The 12,979-nt window shown below is 36.5% G+C and overlaps 1 protein-coding gene across 1 annotated transcript; it reads left to right on the forward strand.

Annotated features, from left to right (window-relative positions):
- Positions 1–994: 994 nt before the first annotated feature.
- Positions 995–1,783, forward strand: LOC107942417 (uncharacterized). The gene has a single exon (XM_016876082.1). The coding sequence runs from the start codon at positions 995–997 to the stop codon at positions 1,781–1,783; it is 789 nt and encodes a 262-aa protein (XP_016731571.1).
- The last annotated feature ends 11,196 nt before the right edge of the window (positions 1,784–12,979 follow it).

A 12,979-nucleotide genomic window follows, 5' to 3' on the forward strand; every position in this document is an offset into this window, starting at 1 on the left:
ATGTTGGACAAAATGCTGCAACATTCAGATATGGGAATCTATGTACTCAGGGCAATTATAATCCCAGACAAGGGAGTTACAAGCAACAACAGTAGAGCTACAATCAACATATTCAGATGTATCCATAATAAGGCCAGGCACATCCATATCAAATCTACTACCGCCACAACACGCTTCAATACCAAATCAACATGTTCAAGGACATCGATAGCAACCGTACACTAAAGCTTCTACTTCTGACCCGTTAGCAACTCTTGAGGCATTAATGCGGGAGCATATTACTCACACGAAATCTATTGTACAAGGGAATTCATCTTTCATTCGAGCATCAAAAACACAGTTAGGACAACTTGCTTCAAATATGAATACTCGACCACCAAGTACATTACCTAATGCAACGAAAAATCCTAGTCCAAGGGGAAAAGAACATTGTAAGGTTATCACTCTTAGGAGTGGTAAACAAACTAGCGAACCGATTATCGACTCTATTGTAGCACCTCAAGATACGAATAGAGTGATCATTGGTGAGAAGGTTGAATTTGAAGAATTTTTCGATACATTAGACAAAGAAGTTCCACTAATTGTTAATCATCTACCTACTGTCCGACCTTCAAAATTGTCGACGCAATCAAACTTGTCAACATAAGCAGATATATCTTTACCTTTACACTTCCCACAAAGGTTCAGGAAGAATGAGAATGACAAGCAATATCAGCTATTCATGGACACACTGAAGCAATTGCAAATCAACATTCCTTTAGTGGACGCTTTAGTACAAATTCTTAGTTATGGGAAATTTATGAAAGACCTCTTATCCAAGAAGAAGAAGGTCATTGATATTAAAACTATTGCACTCACAGAAGGTTGTAATTTTGTTTCGACAAACAAGTTGACCCCTAAATTGAAAGATCCTTAGAGCTTTACCATCCCATGTTCAATTGGAAATCATTATTTGGGTAAAACTTTATGCGACTTAGGAGCTAGCATTAACCTAATGCCACCATCTACTTTCAGCAAGTTCAGAATTGGTCACATAAAATCTACTGCAGTGACATTACAACTAGCTGATCGATCCTTGGCTCAACCTGAAGGGCAAATAAAAGACATCTTAGTTCATGTGGATAAATTTATTTTTTTGGCTGATTTTATCATACTTTACTACGAGGAAGACAATGAGGTTCCCATAATCTTGGGACGACTATTTTTAGCCACCAGCCAAACTCTCATTATTATTTATAACAATGAACTAACAATGCAACTAAATGATAAGCAAGTTACCTTTAGTGTTTTTGAATCTATTCAATGCAAGGACAAAGAAGAATGTCATACTGGCGATGTGTTAGATGGTCTAATTGAGGAAGAATTCAATGACCAAATCACAACACTTTCTGAAGAGTCTGCAGTAACATTTGATGCCGAATGCTTAGACAATTGTGACAACATGGTTGAAGCTAATAATCTTCAACTCAAGAATGGATGGCATATTGAATCCTTAAACCTAGCCAACAAAACAACCCCAATTTTCAAACCATCTATTGAAGAAGCTCCTACTCTGGAATTGAGACCACTACCTCCTTATCTTAAATATGTCTTTCTAGGTGATCACAATACTCTCCCAGTTATTGTCTCTGCAACACTAGACGCAACTCAAAAAGAGAAATTGATCCATATTCTCAAGCAACATAAACGAGCTATTGCTTGGAGTATTGTCGATATTCAAGATATTAGTCCTTTTTGCATGCACAAGATCAAGTTGGGAGATGAAGGCAAGCAATCGATTTAACAGCAGAGAAGATTAAATGAGAAGATGAAGGAAGTTGTCAAGAAGGAAATCATAAAATGTCTTGATGCCAGAATTATTTACTCGATTTCTAATAGCAATTGGGTAAGTCTAGTGCAATGCATGCCTAAAAAGAGTACCGTCTTTATGGTTCGTAATGATAGGGATGAATTAATTCCTACACACACTCTCATGGGATGGTGAGTTTGTATAGATCATTACAAATTCAATCCGGCCACAAAGAAGGACCACTTCTGACTTTCCTTCATCGACCAAATGCTTTTTAGATGGCCATTCTTGGTACAATCAAATTGCTATAGCATTAGAGGATCAGGACAAAAACAACTTTCACCTACCCCATTGGTACTTTCACTTTTCGTCGTATGTCTTTCAGTCTTTGCAATGCACCAACCACATTTCAAATGTGCATGATGGCAATATTCATAGATATGATCGAAGACTCTTTAGAGGTATTTATGGATGATTTCTCAGTCTATGGGAATTAATTTGATCATTGCGCTGAAAATTTGGATAAAGTACTGAAGCGATGTGAAGACACACATCTTGTCCTGAATTGGGAGAAATGTCATTTCATGGCAATTGAAGGCATCGTGTTAGGACACTGCATTTTTAGTCAAGACATTCAAGTAAACAAAGCTAAGGTGGAAATCATTGAGAAATTACCTCCACCAACAAACATGAAAGGTATTTGCAGTTTTCTAGGACGTGCAAGGTTTTACAGATGATTTATTAGAGATTTTTCAAAAATTGCAAAGCCTTTGTGGTCATTGTTGGAACAAAATCAAAAATACTTCTTTGACGATGCATGCATGGATGCCTTTCTTCAGTTAAAACAGAAGGTAGTAAATGCACCCTTTGTCATTGCACCAGATTGATCTCAACCTTTTGAAGTTATGTGCGATGCAAGTGACTTCACCGTGGGTGCAGTTCTAGGACAACGAAAGGGAAAAATATTTCATGCCATCTATTATGCTAGAAAAATCTTACAGAGGCTCCACTCAATTATACCACCACCGAGAAAGAATTGCTGGCTGTAGTCTTTGATATCGACAAGTTTTGTTCCTATCTTGTCGGTGCAAAGGTTATTGCATTCATTGATCACTCAGTGTTGAGACATCTCTTTGGGAAAAATGATGCCAAACCAAGACTGACACGCTACATATTACTATTGCAAGAATTTGACATCGAGATAAAAGATTGTAAGGGTTAAGAAAATCAAGTTGGAGACCATCTGTCTTGACTGGAAGTTGGCAGTGAAGACGGGAACATACTTCAAATTGTTGACACATTCCCAGATGATAAGTTATTTGTAGTAGATACAACCCCTTGGTATGCAGATTTTGTTAATTATCTAGTGTGTGGAAAACTCCCACTAGGTGTCACAGGGAATAAAAAAGAAAGATTTCTTCATGACGTAATGAAGTATCATTAGAACGAGCTGTCTTTATATGCAATGACAATATCATTCGGCGTGTTCCGAAAGATGAGATGCTTTCAATCCTGAAGCATTATCATAATGCTCCGTATGTAGGTCATTTTGGTGGTTTGAGAACTGGTGCTAAAGTTCTCCAATTAGGATTCTACTTGCTGACATTATTCAAAGGCGCCCACAATTTTGTGAATCAATGTGATAGGTGTCAGCACACCGGTTCTATATCCTGACGTAATGAAATGTTGTAACAACCAATTATGGATGTTGAATTATTTGATGTTTAGGGTATGGATTTTATGGGACTATTTTCGAGTTCATTTAGAAATCTTTATATATTAGTAGTTGTTATCTACGTCTCGAAGTGGGTGGAAGCTATTATAGTCCCAAAGGATGATGAAAAGACAGTGCTAAATTTTTTCACAAGCATATACTCACCCGCTTTAGCACACCAAAGGCACTGATTAGTGATCAGGGTACACACTTTCATTACAACCAAGTGGCGACCGCATTGAAGAGTTATGGAGTTAATCATAGAATGGCTACTACTTATCATCTGCAAACCAATGGACAAGTCGAAGTATCAAATCAACAAATTAAGAACATTCTTAAGAAGGTTGTAAACTCTTTTGTGGAAAGATTGGTCTTTTCAATTGGATGACGTTTTATGGGAATCGCAAACAACATACAAAACTCCTTTAGGGATGTCGCCGTATCAATTGGTTTTTGGGAAAGCATGTCACTTGCCAGTCGAACTGGAACACAAAGTAATGTAAGCAATTAAGCAAGTAAAAATGGACTATGAAGCGGCTGGAAAGAAAAGACTGTTGGATATCACTAAACTAAAGAAGATTAGGAGAAATGCTTATGAAAATGCTGTAATTTACAAGGAAAAGACCAAAAGATGGCATGACAAGATTATTTTACAGTGACAATTTGTCGCGGATCAACAAGTTTTATTATTTAATTCTCGACTCAAATTGCATCCAGGTCAATTGCGTTCACATTGTTCTAGACCTTTTGAAGTTGTCGCTTTATTTTCTTATGGTGCAGTCACAATTCGAGATTTGTGTGATGGGCATCAGTTCAAAGTGAATGGACAGAGGCTAAAACACTATTTTAGAAACAATGATCAAAAGTAAATAGAGACTATTAAATTGATCAAAATTTATTAATTTTTAATTAATACTCCACAATTTTAGTTTGTTTTATTTTATTTATGTTTTGTTAAGTTTGTTTTCCTTCTTTTTTCCAGAATAATTAGGTACCATTGTCAACACATTAAAATCTTGTTGTCATCGCATTCCATACGTCTGCACTACCATTTATAGCTCGTCAGAATTCAAAGAAATTCTGATTCCACCATTGGATCAAAACTCACTCAGCCGTTTGATCTTTCTGAGTAGGCACAATTTCTATTGGACACAACTCTTCTCACCAGCCCTATACCTCTCCATAAAACAACATGCCTCTCCATCTTCCTCTTTCACTCACTATAAATTCTCCCTTACTGTACCGACTATAACGCATTCAAGCAACAATTTTTATTTATTTTCCCTTCTAAAAATCCTTTAAATCCTTTAAAGCAGCCCTATACCTTTAAATCATTTTCCCTCAACAAAAGATGGCAAAATCAAGAGGCTCAGTCAAGAAAGCCACCAAATCTACTAGGGAACATGCATTCTCTGCTACTATAGCCCGTGAATCAAAATCCCCCAGGCCAGTGCAAATAAAAGAGCCAGTAGTCATTTTGAATAAAGCGGCAAATGATCTATTTCACAACAACATATTGAAGCACAACTTTCATCCCAAGTAGGGCATTTCTCTTTCACCACAACAAGATTTGGGTAAACAAGTCTCCAAAACCATCTCGAAGTTAAAGTGGGAAACTTTTTGCAACCATCTTGGAAGCTACTCGCCTTCACTGGTATGTGAGTTCTATGCGAATCTCTACGATCATGAGTTGGAGTTTATTCTTGTTCGAGAAGGTTTAATACCATGGGATGCTACAAACATCAACAAGTTGTACAACACCAAGGTCGATGTCGACGAACACTCCAAGTTCATGGATGACATCAAAGATGAAAAATTTGACCTGTTGGTAAGAGACTTGAGTGTCGAGGGAGCAGTTTAGATAGGATGTGCCTGATACATTCTATAGTCAAGGGCCAAAAATTTTATGTGGACACAATTCTTCACCAAGAAATAGCTGACTGCGCTGCAATACAGATGACATATTAGTTTTCCCATCCCTTGTGATGTTATTATACCAGAAAAGAGGAATCATGCCCGGTGTTGGCAAGAAAATCTTGGAAAATAAGGGCCCACTCAATGAAGCCTTTGTAGAAATAATGAATCAAGGTAAGGACATGCCGATACTGAAGGAGGCAAAGACCAGCAAGACAAGAAAGGGTAAAGCCAAAGTTGACAAAAAAGGTACAAGCATGAATGCAGAGACATCATTATGGCGCAAATTGAAGGATGTCAAAAAAATGGTAAATTCCATCAACAACAGGCAAATCAAGCTTGTTGTTACAGTAGAAGATATGGAGAAATCCCAGAATTTGTTTTATGCTTATACCAGAGCCTGGAACAGTTCTATTGTAGCCACATTAGGCCAACTGAGCCCTTCCTCACTACCAGAGTTCCTTGTGTTTCCACCAATCGTTCATAATTATGACCTCTCTTCCTCGGATGATGACTTAGAAGATTGAGATAGACCAGTGCCATCCCCACCCATTGTGTAGGTCTCTGATACTGAAAAAGAATAGGAACCCAGGGACATCGATGAATGCCTACAAAAGGTTGATAGCTTATTTGAGGATTGCATTTTTGCTGATCAAGAGGACAGTGTTGTTGAGAAAGAAGTTGATGTTGCAGAAGAAGAAGTTGTCGCTGAAGAAAAAGAAGTTGCTAAACAGGAGAAAGAAAAAGAAGAATAATATTTTGTTGAGAAGGTTATCACTGTACCCAAATCTGTGGGTGAAACTATTGAGAAGTTGGAGCGAACTGGAGTGATACCGACGGAAGTTGCTGAGATCACCAGTAAGGAGAAATGCAATTCATGGGAAATAGTGGTCTACACTGGACCACTGCCAGTGGCCTCTCCTACACAAATAGCAGCCGATGATGCCGGGGTTGAGCCTGGAAATGAGGAGCAATCTGAAGACTGAGCAAAGCCCAAAGAAAAGAAAAGAACGCACTCCAATGATAAAAAATGAAAGAAAGAAGAGAAGAAAAAGAGGAAAAAAACATCATGCAGCCACATCGACGACTATGGATAATTGAGTTAGTTTGTTTTAAGCTTTAGTTGTAGTATTCATGCATTGCACATAGCTGTAGGTTTTATTTTAATAAGTATATATTGCCGTTGCATTTCTATTGTCATTGCATGTTAATTTTAGTGCATTGGGGACAATACAAACTTTATGTTTGGGGGAATGCATATAAGGTTTGGAATTACACCCACATTTCAAAATTTTTCTTTGAAGCATGCAAGGTTTATTTGTGGTTAATCCAAATGTGTTTGAAAATTTTTGTTACATTCGATGCTTAATTCTTGAAGCATGTGAATTATTAATGAATGAGTTGGATAAATTTGACTAAATGTTGTATCTTCAATTCTTTGATGAATGATTTAGGCTGCATTGGTAATGGATGACTAGTAGCATTCCTTGAATCTTGAATGAATCTATCTTTTACAACTGCTTATATATATAGTTATGAATAAAAGACACTCCAAAGTGGGTTTATTGTGAAATGTTAAAGAGGGAACACTCCAATGCAAGCGTTAGAAAAATGAATATGGCTAAAGGTTGTCGCTGCATGAGTGTGTGTTGGCGCAATTACATACTCCCTAAGGGTTTGTTGCATTGCATCGTTACTTCTCAAGAACAAGGGTACAATAATGTAACGATATCCCTTATTCACAAAAAAAAAGACATATGTTGTACAATAAATGTTGTATTGGTAAATAGAATTTAGGATTTAATGCAAAATGCTAGTTTTGATGAAGTTGCAATCTTATTCATTCATATTTATGTATTGTCAACGCAATATTTTGTCATCTAAATATTACTCATTCATTGGGATTTTAGGTGATTCAAGTTGCTAGAAAGATCATTTGCCTTAGTAAATTATTGTGTAACCTTGCTAGTTTCTGTTTTACTTGAGGACAAGTAAAAACTCAAGTTTGGGGTTGTGATAGTACTAGAAAGAACATACGTTTTCTCCCTACTTATTGGTTAATTTGTCTCCATTTAATTATCTTTAGCATATATTTTAGCATTTTCAGCTCAGTAATTTACATTTTATAACTTAGTGAATCCTAGCCTATTTTATCCTTAATTTTTCTATCTTATTGCATTAATATCGATGCATCAGTAAACTCCAGATTGTATCCAGAATTGTTACTACACCTGACAGCTATCCACAATGTTACTGCATGAGTTAATCCTAGACTACGTCCAGAATTGTCGCTGAAACTGATAGCTGTCTAGATAAGAACTAAAACTGCATGTGCTGTCCAGTCTGGTATAACCAACCTGTATGTATAGGGACAGGATAATTTTGAGGAAATGACACATCTACTGTTGGAGCAGGACATTAAAGGGGGACGTGAGAAGAAAAAGTGGAGATTTTTATTTTTCTCCTCCATCATCATTTTCATCATCTTACGTTAAAGCTTGCGGCCATGGCAGCTTAAGCCTCTCACAGGTGAGCCAACGTGAAAACCAGATGCAAACTAGCTCCTAACGAGGAGACCTAAGTGCGAGACAAGAGGGAATAGAGAGATTCAGTCGAGTTATCTAGGGATAGTCTTCTCCATTCGATTCGATAGTCTTCTCCATTCGATTCTTTCTTATTTCTTTCTAAATGCTGGTGATTAATCTCTGATTTCTATTTGTATGGAAGTACACACGAATTCTTGGTTAAATGTTATCTTATTCAAACTTGCTTTTATTGTTCAATCTTGGGGTTTGAATGTTTTTTTAACACGAAAGTGTTATTGCAGTCACTGGCACTGGAAAGTGTTATTGCAGTTTGTGCCAACAAGCATTTCAAAAAAAGTAGAGTGAGGATTAGAGGAATTTAGTCCACGTGTTCTAAATAGTGTCGTATTTCCTTCATCAGAAGGTAAGGTTAATATGCATGTTTAAGTCTCAAATTAAATAGAGGAGTGATGTTCAGTAAGATATACATTGAATTTTATTGCATCGACAACCACCTATACTTTTGAACCTTGTGATTATTTAGTATTCTGCTGAAGATTCATGTTGGGGATCCTAGTTTATCATTATCATATTTTACTTTATTATTTTTAAAGTTATTGCATCAACAGCTATCCTCAAAATTTATCTTGTTTACATCTAATTATCACACTGACATTAACAGACAAAAGACTACCATACCTGTGGGATCGATATCCGACAGACTCACATCTTTCTACTAAACTTGCATCAACAGTGTACGCTTACACATTATTGCTGTGACATTAAACAGTCGACCAAGTATCCACATCTGTTGAAATTAGGTAAATTTTGAGGTTGAAATTTCTTTTAGGGGATAGAGTTGTAACGCCCTGGTTTTTAAAACATTTTTTATGAATTATATAAAAAATGAGTATCTGCTTCAGTGGTTAAGTGATATGAGTGTGTGTTTGAGATGTTAGGTTCAAGTCCCACTTTTAAAAATTCTGTTATTTTCTTCCTAGCCTTATCTTTAATGGTTGGGCCTATATTATATTTTCGGTCAACTTACATCAGAATGAGCCTGCTGGTTCAAGTGGTAAGGTGTTATCTTGCCTTAGGGTCCTGTGTTTGATCCTTTGTATGAGTGTAGGGTGTTAATTTTTGCTCTTGTGAGTTACTAGTTGTGTGGTAGAGATTTGGTGGGACTGAAATTCTGTGGTGGTTGCATGAGAGTTAGTGGGTCGATTTTAGTGGGATTTGATGGTTAGTGGGAAGTTGAGATATTATTTTTAAAGTCTAATTTTAATTTTAATTTTTTCTTTTTCCTAAAACTTCTCTTTCCCACGCTTTCCATCTGTTTTTCACGTTAGTTCTTGTTTTTTACTTCAATTGGTGGTGATTCTTACCTCGGTTGGATTTCAATTGTACTCTTACGTGGTGTTGGAGGTCTTTTTCATCTCTTTTCCAATTTGATCTTCCAAGCAGTTGGTTGTAAGTAATTGTAAGTAAGGGTTGCTGTGCTTTTGGAAGGAATCTTTGCTAATATCTTAGTATTTTGTTTGAAGTAGAAGTTGATTTTGTGTAATGTTTTGCTAGGTGATCTTCAAGAAATTCGAGACTCTCTTGTTGTAAAGTAGAGTTTAAGGGCTGCCGTGGACGTGGGTAAGCATTTGAAACAATTACGAGTGCAATCTTTTAGTTGAAATTGTTTATGGTTACGTTGTAGTCGAGTGGTAGCTTGATTGAAATTGAGGAATTAAGTTGATTTTTGGGCGTTTTATTGACGAATTTTAGGTTCTGGTTATCTCGTGGGAGTTGCATCAAAATCGAACCAGATGTGTAATGAAAACTCAAAAAATGGCGATCGGCAATAGCCAAAAATTGGGCATGTCGATGCCGCACGGTCGTGTGCCTGGCCGTGTGGTAGGTCGTGTGCAAGACAAAACGATGTGACAGACATGTGTGAGGCCGTGTATGACACACGGCCTAGGCCATTTTGGGCCGGCCACACAGGCATGTGGGCCTAAATTTCAGAATTTTTCCCTAGGGTCGTACATGTCGTCTCGATTGACTATGGGCCTTCCGTTGGGTCAGTATGTGTGGTATAAGCCTTAAAGCATGAAATTTTCTACACTGTTAGATTGAAATTGACGTAAGTAACATTATATGAGTATTATGGAATACGGTATGTATGATCTGTTCTGTTATGTATAAGCATGTGTAATATATGTTATACGAGTATGCATGATATGTTAGTTTTGGTATCTGTTAATTTGTATTATCTGATACTCTGTCTGTATCTGGCAATAGGGCAGGATTTGTATTATGAGGAGGAAGTGTTCTGTGTGAGGCGATATCTCGCATATATACTCGCAGCACTACTGCGATTATTCTAAAAAGTGTTGTATAGACACTATGCGGTGTGTAAGGCTAGGTGGATGTTTTAGACCCCATGTGGTGTGATGGGATGGTTAGAGTTGGTGTGTAGAGGATAGGGTAAGGATTTTTGCATATTTGAATCTGTATAATTCTAATTCTATAAAAACAAAGTTTACATCTGTATCTATTCTGCATGAGATTGAATCTTAATTTCTGTTTACACACTGAGTTTTCAAAAACTCACTCTCTATTTGTTTGTTCTATTCAGGTAACCCTCAGATTTAGGCAGGTCGATGCGATGGAGGCTCAGTGGCGAGCACTTTCTTTAAATATTTCATTCTCTTAAAATTTGTTTAAACTTTTCTAGTTTTTGAGAGTTTTTTTAATTTTGGGACTCTCTCGACTTTTTGGGACTGTTTTTGGTTTTGGATTTTTTTTTTCTTGCATAACAACTGATAAAACTATTTTTTTGAAAACAAAAACTTTTCTGAACTAATGATTTTCATGAAGCAGAATGATTTTCCAAAATATAACGTTTTGAAGAAACTCTGCTGTAAAACACTCGACTTAATAGAAAGACATAATGAGCAACGATTTTAAATCAAATAAGTATATCAATAAGTTTTCCAAACAAATCAGACATACTAAGTAACAACGGTTACAATGATTTGCGAGTAATAAAGAAGTTGTTTTTAAATTTTCCTCGTAACACTTCTAGATTCGGCCATAACATCTAGGCCGAGTTTGGGGTGTTACACTAGTAATACAGGACAGAGAGCATCGAGTCAGGGTGAAAATCGAACTAAGGCGAGACAACCTGCCTTGGTTTATGTAGCGAGGCGCAAAGAGGACCGTGATATAGCTGATGTCATCGAATATCTTTTACAATTAATTTTGTACAGTACTTTACCTTAATAGATATAGGTTCGACCCATTTGTATGTTTCCTACTCCATGTCTAATAAATTGGGAATTAGAGTAGAAGATAAATTGTTTGTGACTATGTCTACGACATCTACCACCTGCTTTGTCTACATTATTTTCCTAAGACTGAACAATATTGGCATGTAAAGGAATGCTCACCACAATCTCCTACTATCGTGTTTCACAATCCAACAACATCTCAGTAAGCACATCCAGAGAAACATTCGTGTAACATCTTTAACTCGTATCCGTCATCAGAATAGGGTTACAAAGCATTACCAAATAAACATAACTTAAAAACATTCACTTTCAAACATTTCATTAAACATAGCATAATTCATTTAGAAACATGCATATCGTCCCTTAATCGAGCCCTCGAGGCCTTAGAAACACTTTAGAAATGATTCGAGACTAAATTGAAAACATTTGGAACATTGAGGAAAAAGTTAGAAATTTTTAAACTGCAAGGGTCACACGACCGTGTGACTCACACAGCTGAGACATACGCCCGTGTCTCAGGCCGTGTAACAATCGAAATAGGGACACATGACTATGTCCCAGCCCGTGTCCGTACCCATGTTACTTTCTGACTTGGGTCACACGGCCAAGTCACACTCCCGTGTCCAGGCCATGTAACTTTTGAAATGGCCTCACACGTCCCTATGTCAGCCATGTAACTACCTGACTTGCAACTTTTAAAACCTACAGGGGACACACAGCCGTGGGGACAAGAATTTGGCCAAAATCAAGCCATTTCCTTCACCTAATTCAAATGACCAAATTCATTCAACCAATATGTCATATAAGGCACCTCAATCACAATCAAACAAACTTCTCTAAGCATATGCATTACAACATTTAAAACATACACAACTAATTCAATATCATCTTAAAGCATACCACAATTGAGACAAGTAACTCAACATAACATACCATTTTGAATGTCCTAAAAACAACCAACCAATGTGCCCTTCATAGACACCACAATTATATCCAACATCAACAACTAAAACATGTCACATTGATCCATTTGTAGCATAGCACTTAATTCATTCACAAACCAAAACAAATCACAAGTGTTCAATTTCATACCATTCTAATTTTACTAAAAAAAATACCTATTTACAATCTTAATAAAGTACCTAACAACTTAGTTTAGTATATTATCATATCGTACCAAAACTACCTATATAGCCACATATACATGCAACTACCCTAAGGGACACAAGAACTACTAACATCGATGGATAATGTGAGCCGAAGGTTCGATTCGTCCAAAAGTCAACAACAACGATCTACAAAATAATCCACCAAAAACAAATAAGCTTATAGAGCTTAGTAAGAACGTAGCATATCATTACTTAACAACAATTGAAATACAACTCTTATTTTACTCGATCCAGAGTTACTGGAGTGTAAACAGGGGCACATATGTGCAATTCAGGGAATAATTAACTATGAGCATTTAATTACATAACTATAATGTAAAAACATACAAGTATAAATTCATTTATATATTGAAATAATATGAACTCACTTTGACAACTATAGCGTAGAAATGCGATCGAGCTAATCTATGATTTTTGCCTTTCCTCGATTTAGATCCAGTTGAGACTTATCTTGATCTAAATAAATAATTATATTCAATTAAGTATTTCAATCAATCTCAACATTCAATTCAAACTATAATTCACATTTATGCATAATTACAGTTTTTCCCTTAACATTTTAACTTTTCACAATTTAGTCCTTAAGC

This window comes from Gossypium hirsutum, chromosome D12 (assembly GCF_007990345.1).
Source record: "Gossypium hirsutum isolate 1008001.06 chromosome D12, Gossypium_hirsutum_v2.1, whole genome shotgun sequence".
Taxonomy (NCBI): domain Eukaryota; kingdom Viridiplantae; phylum Streptophyta; class Magnoliopsida; order Malvales; family Malvaceae; genus Gossypium; species Gossypium hirsutum.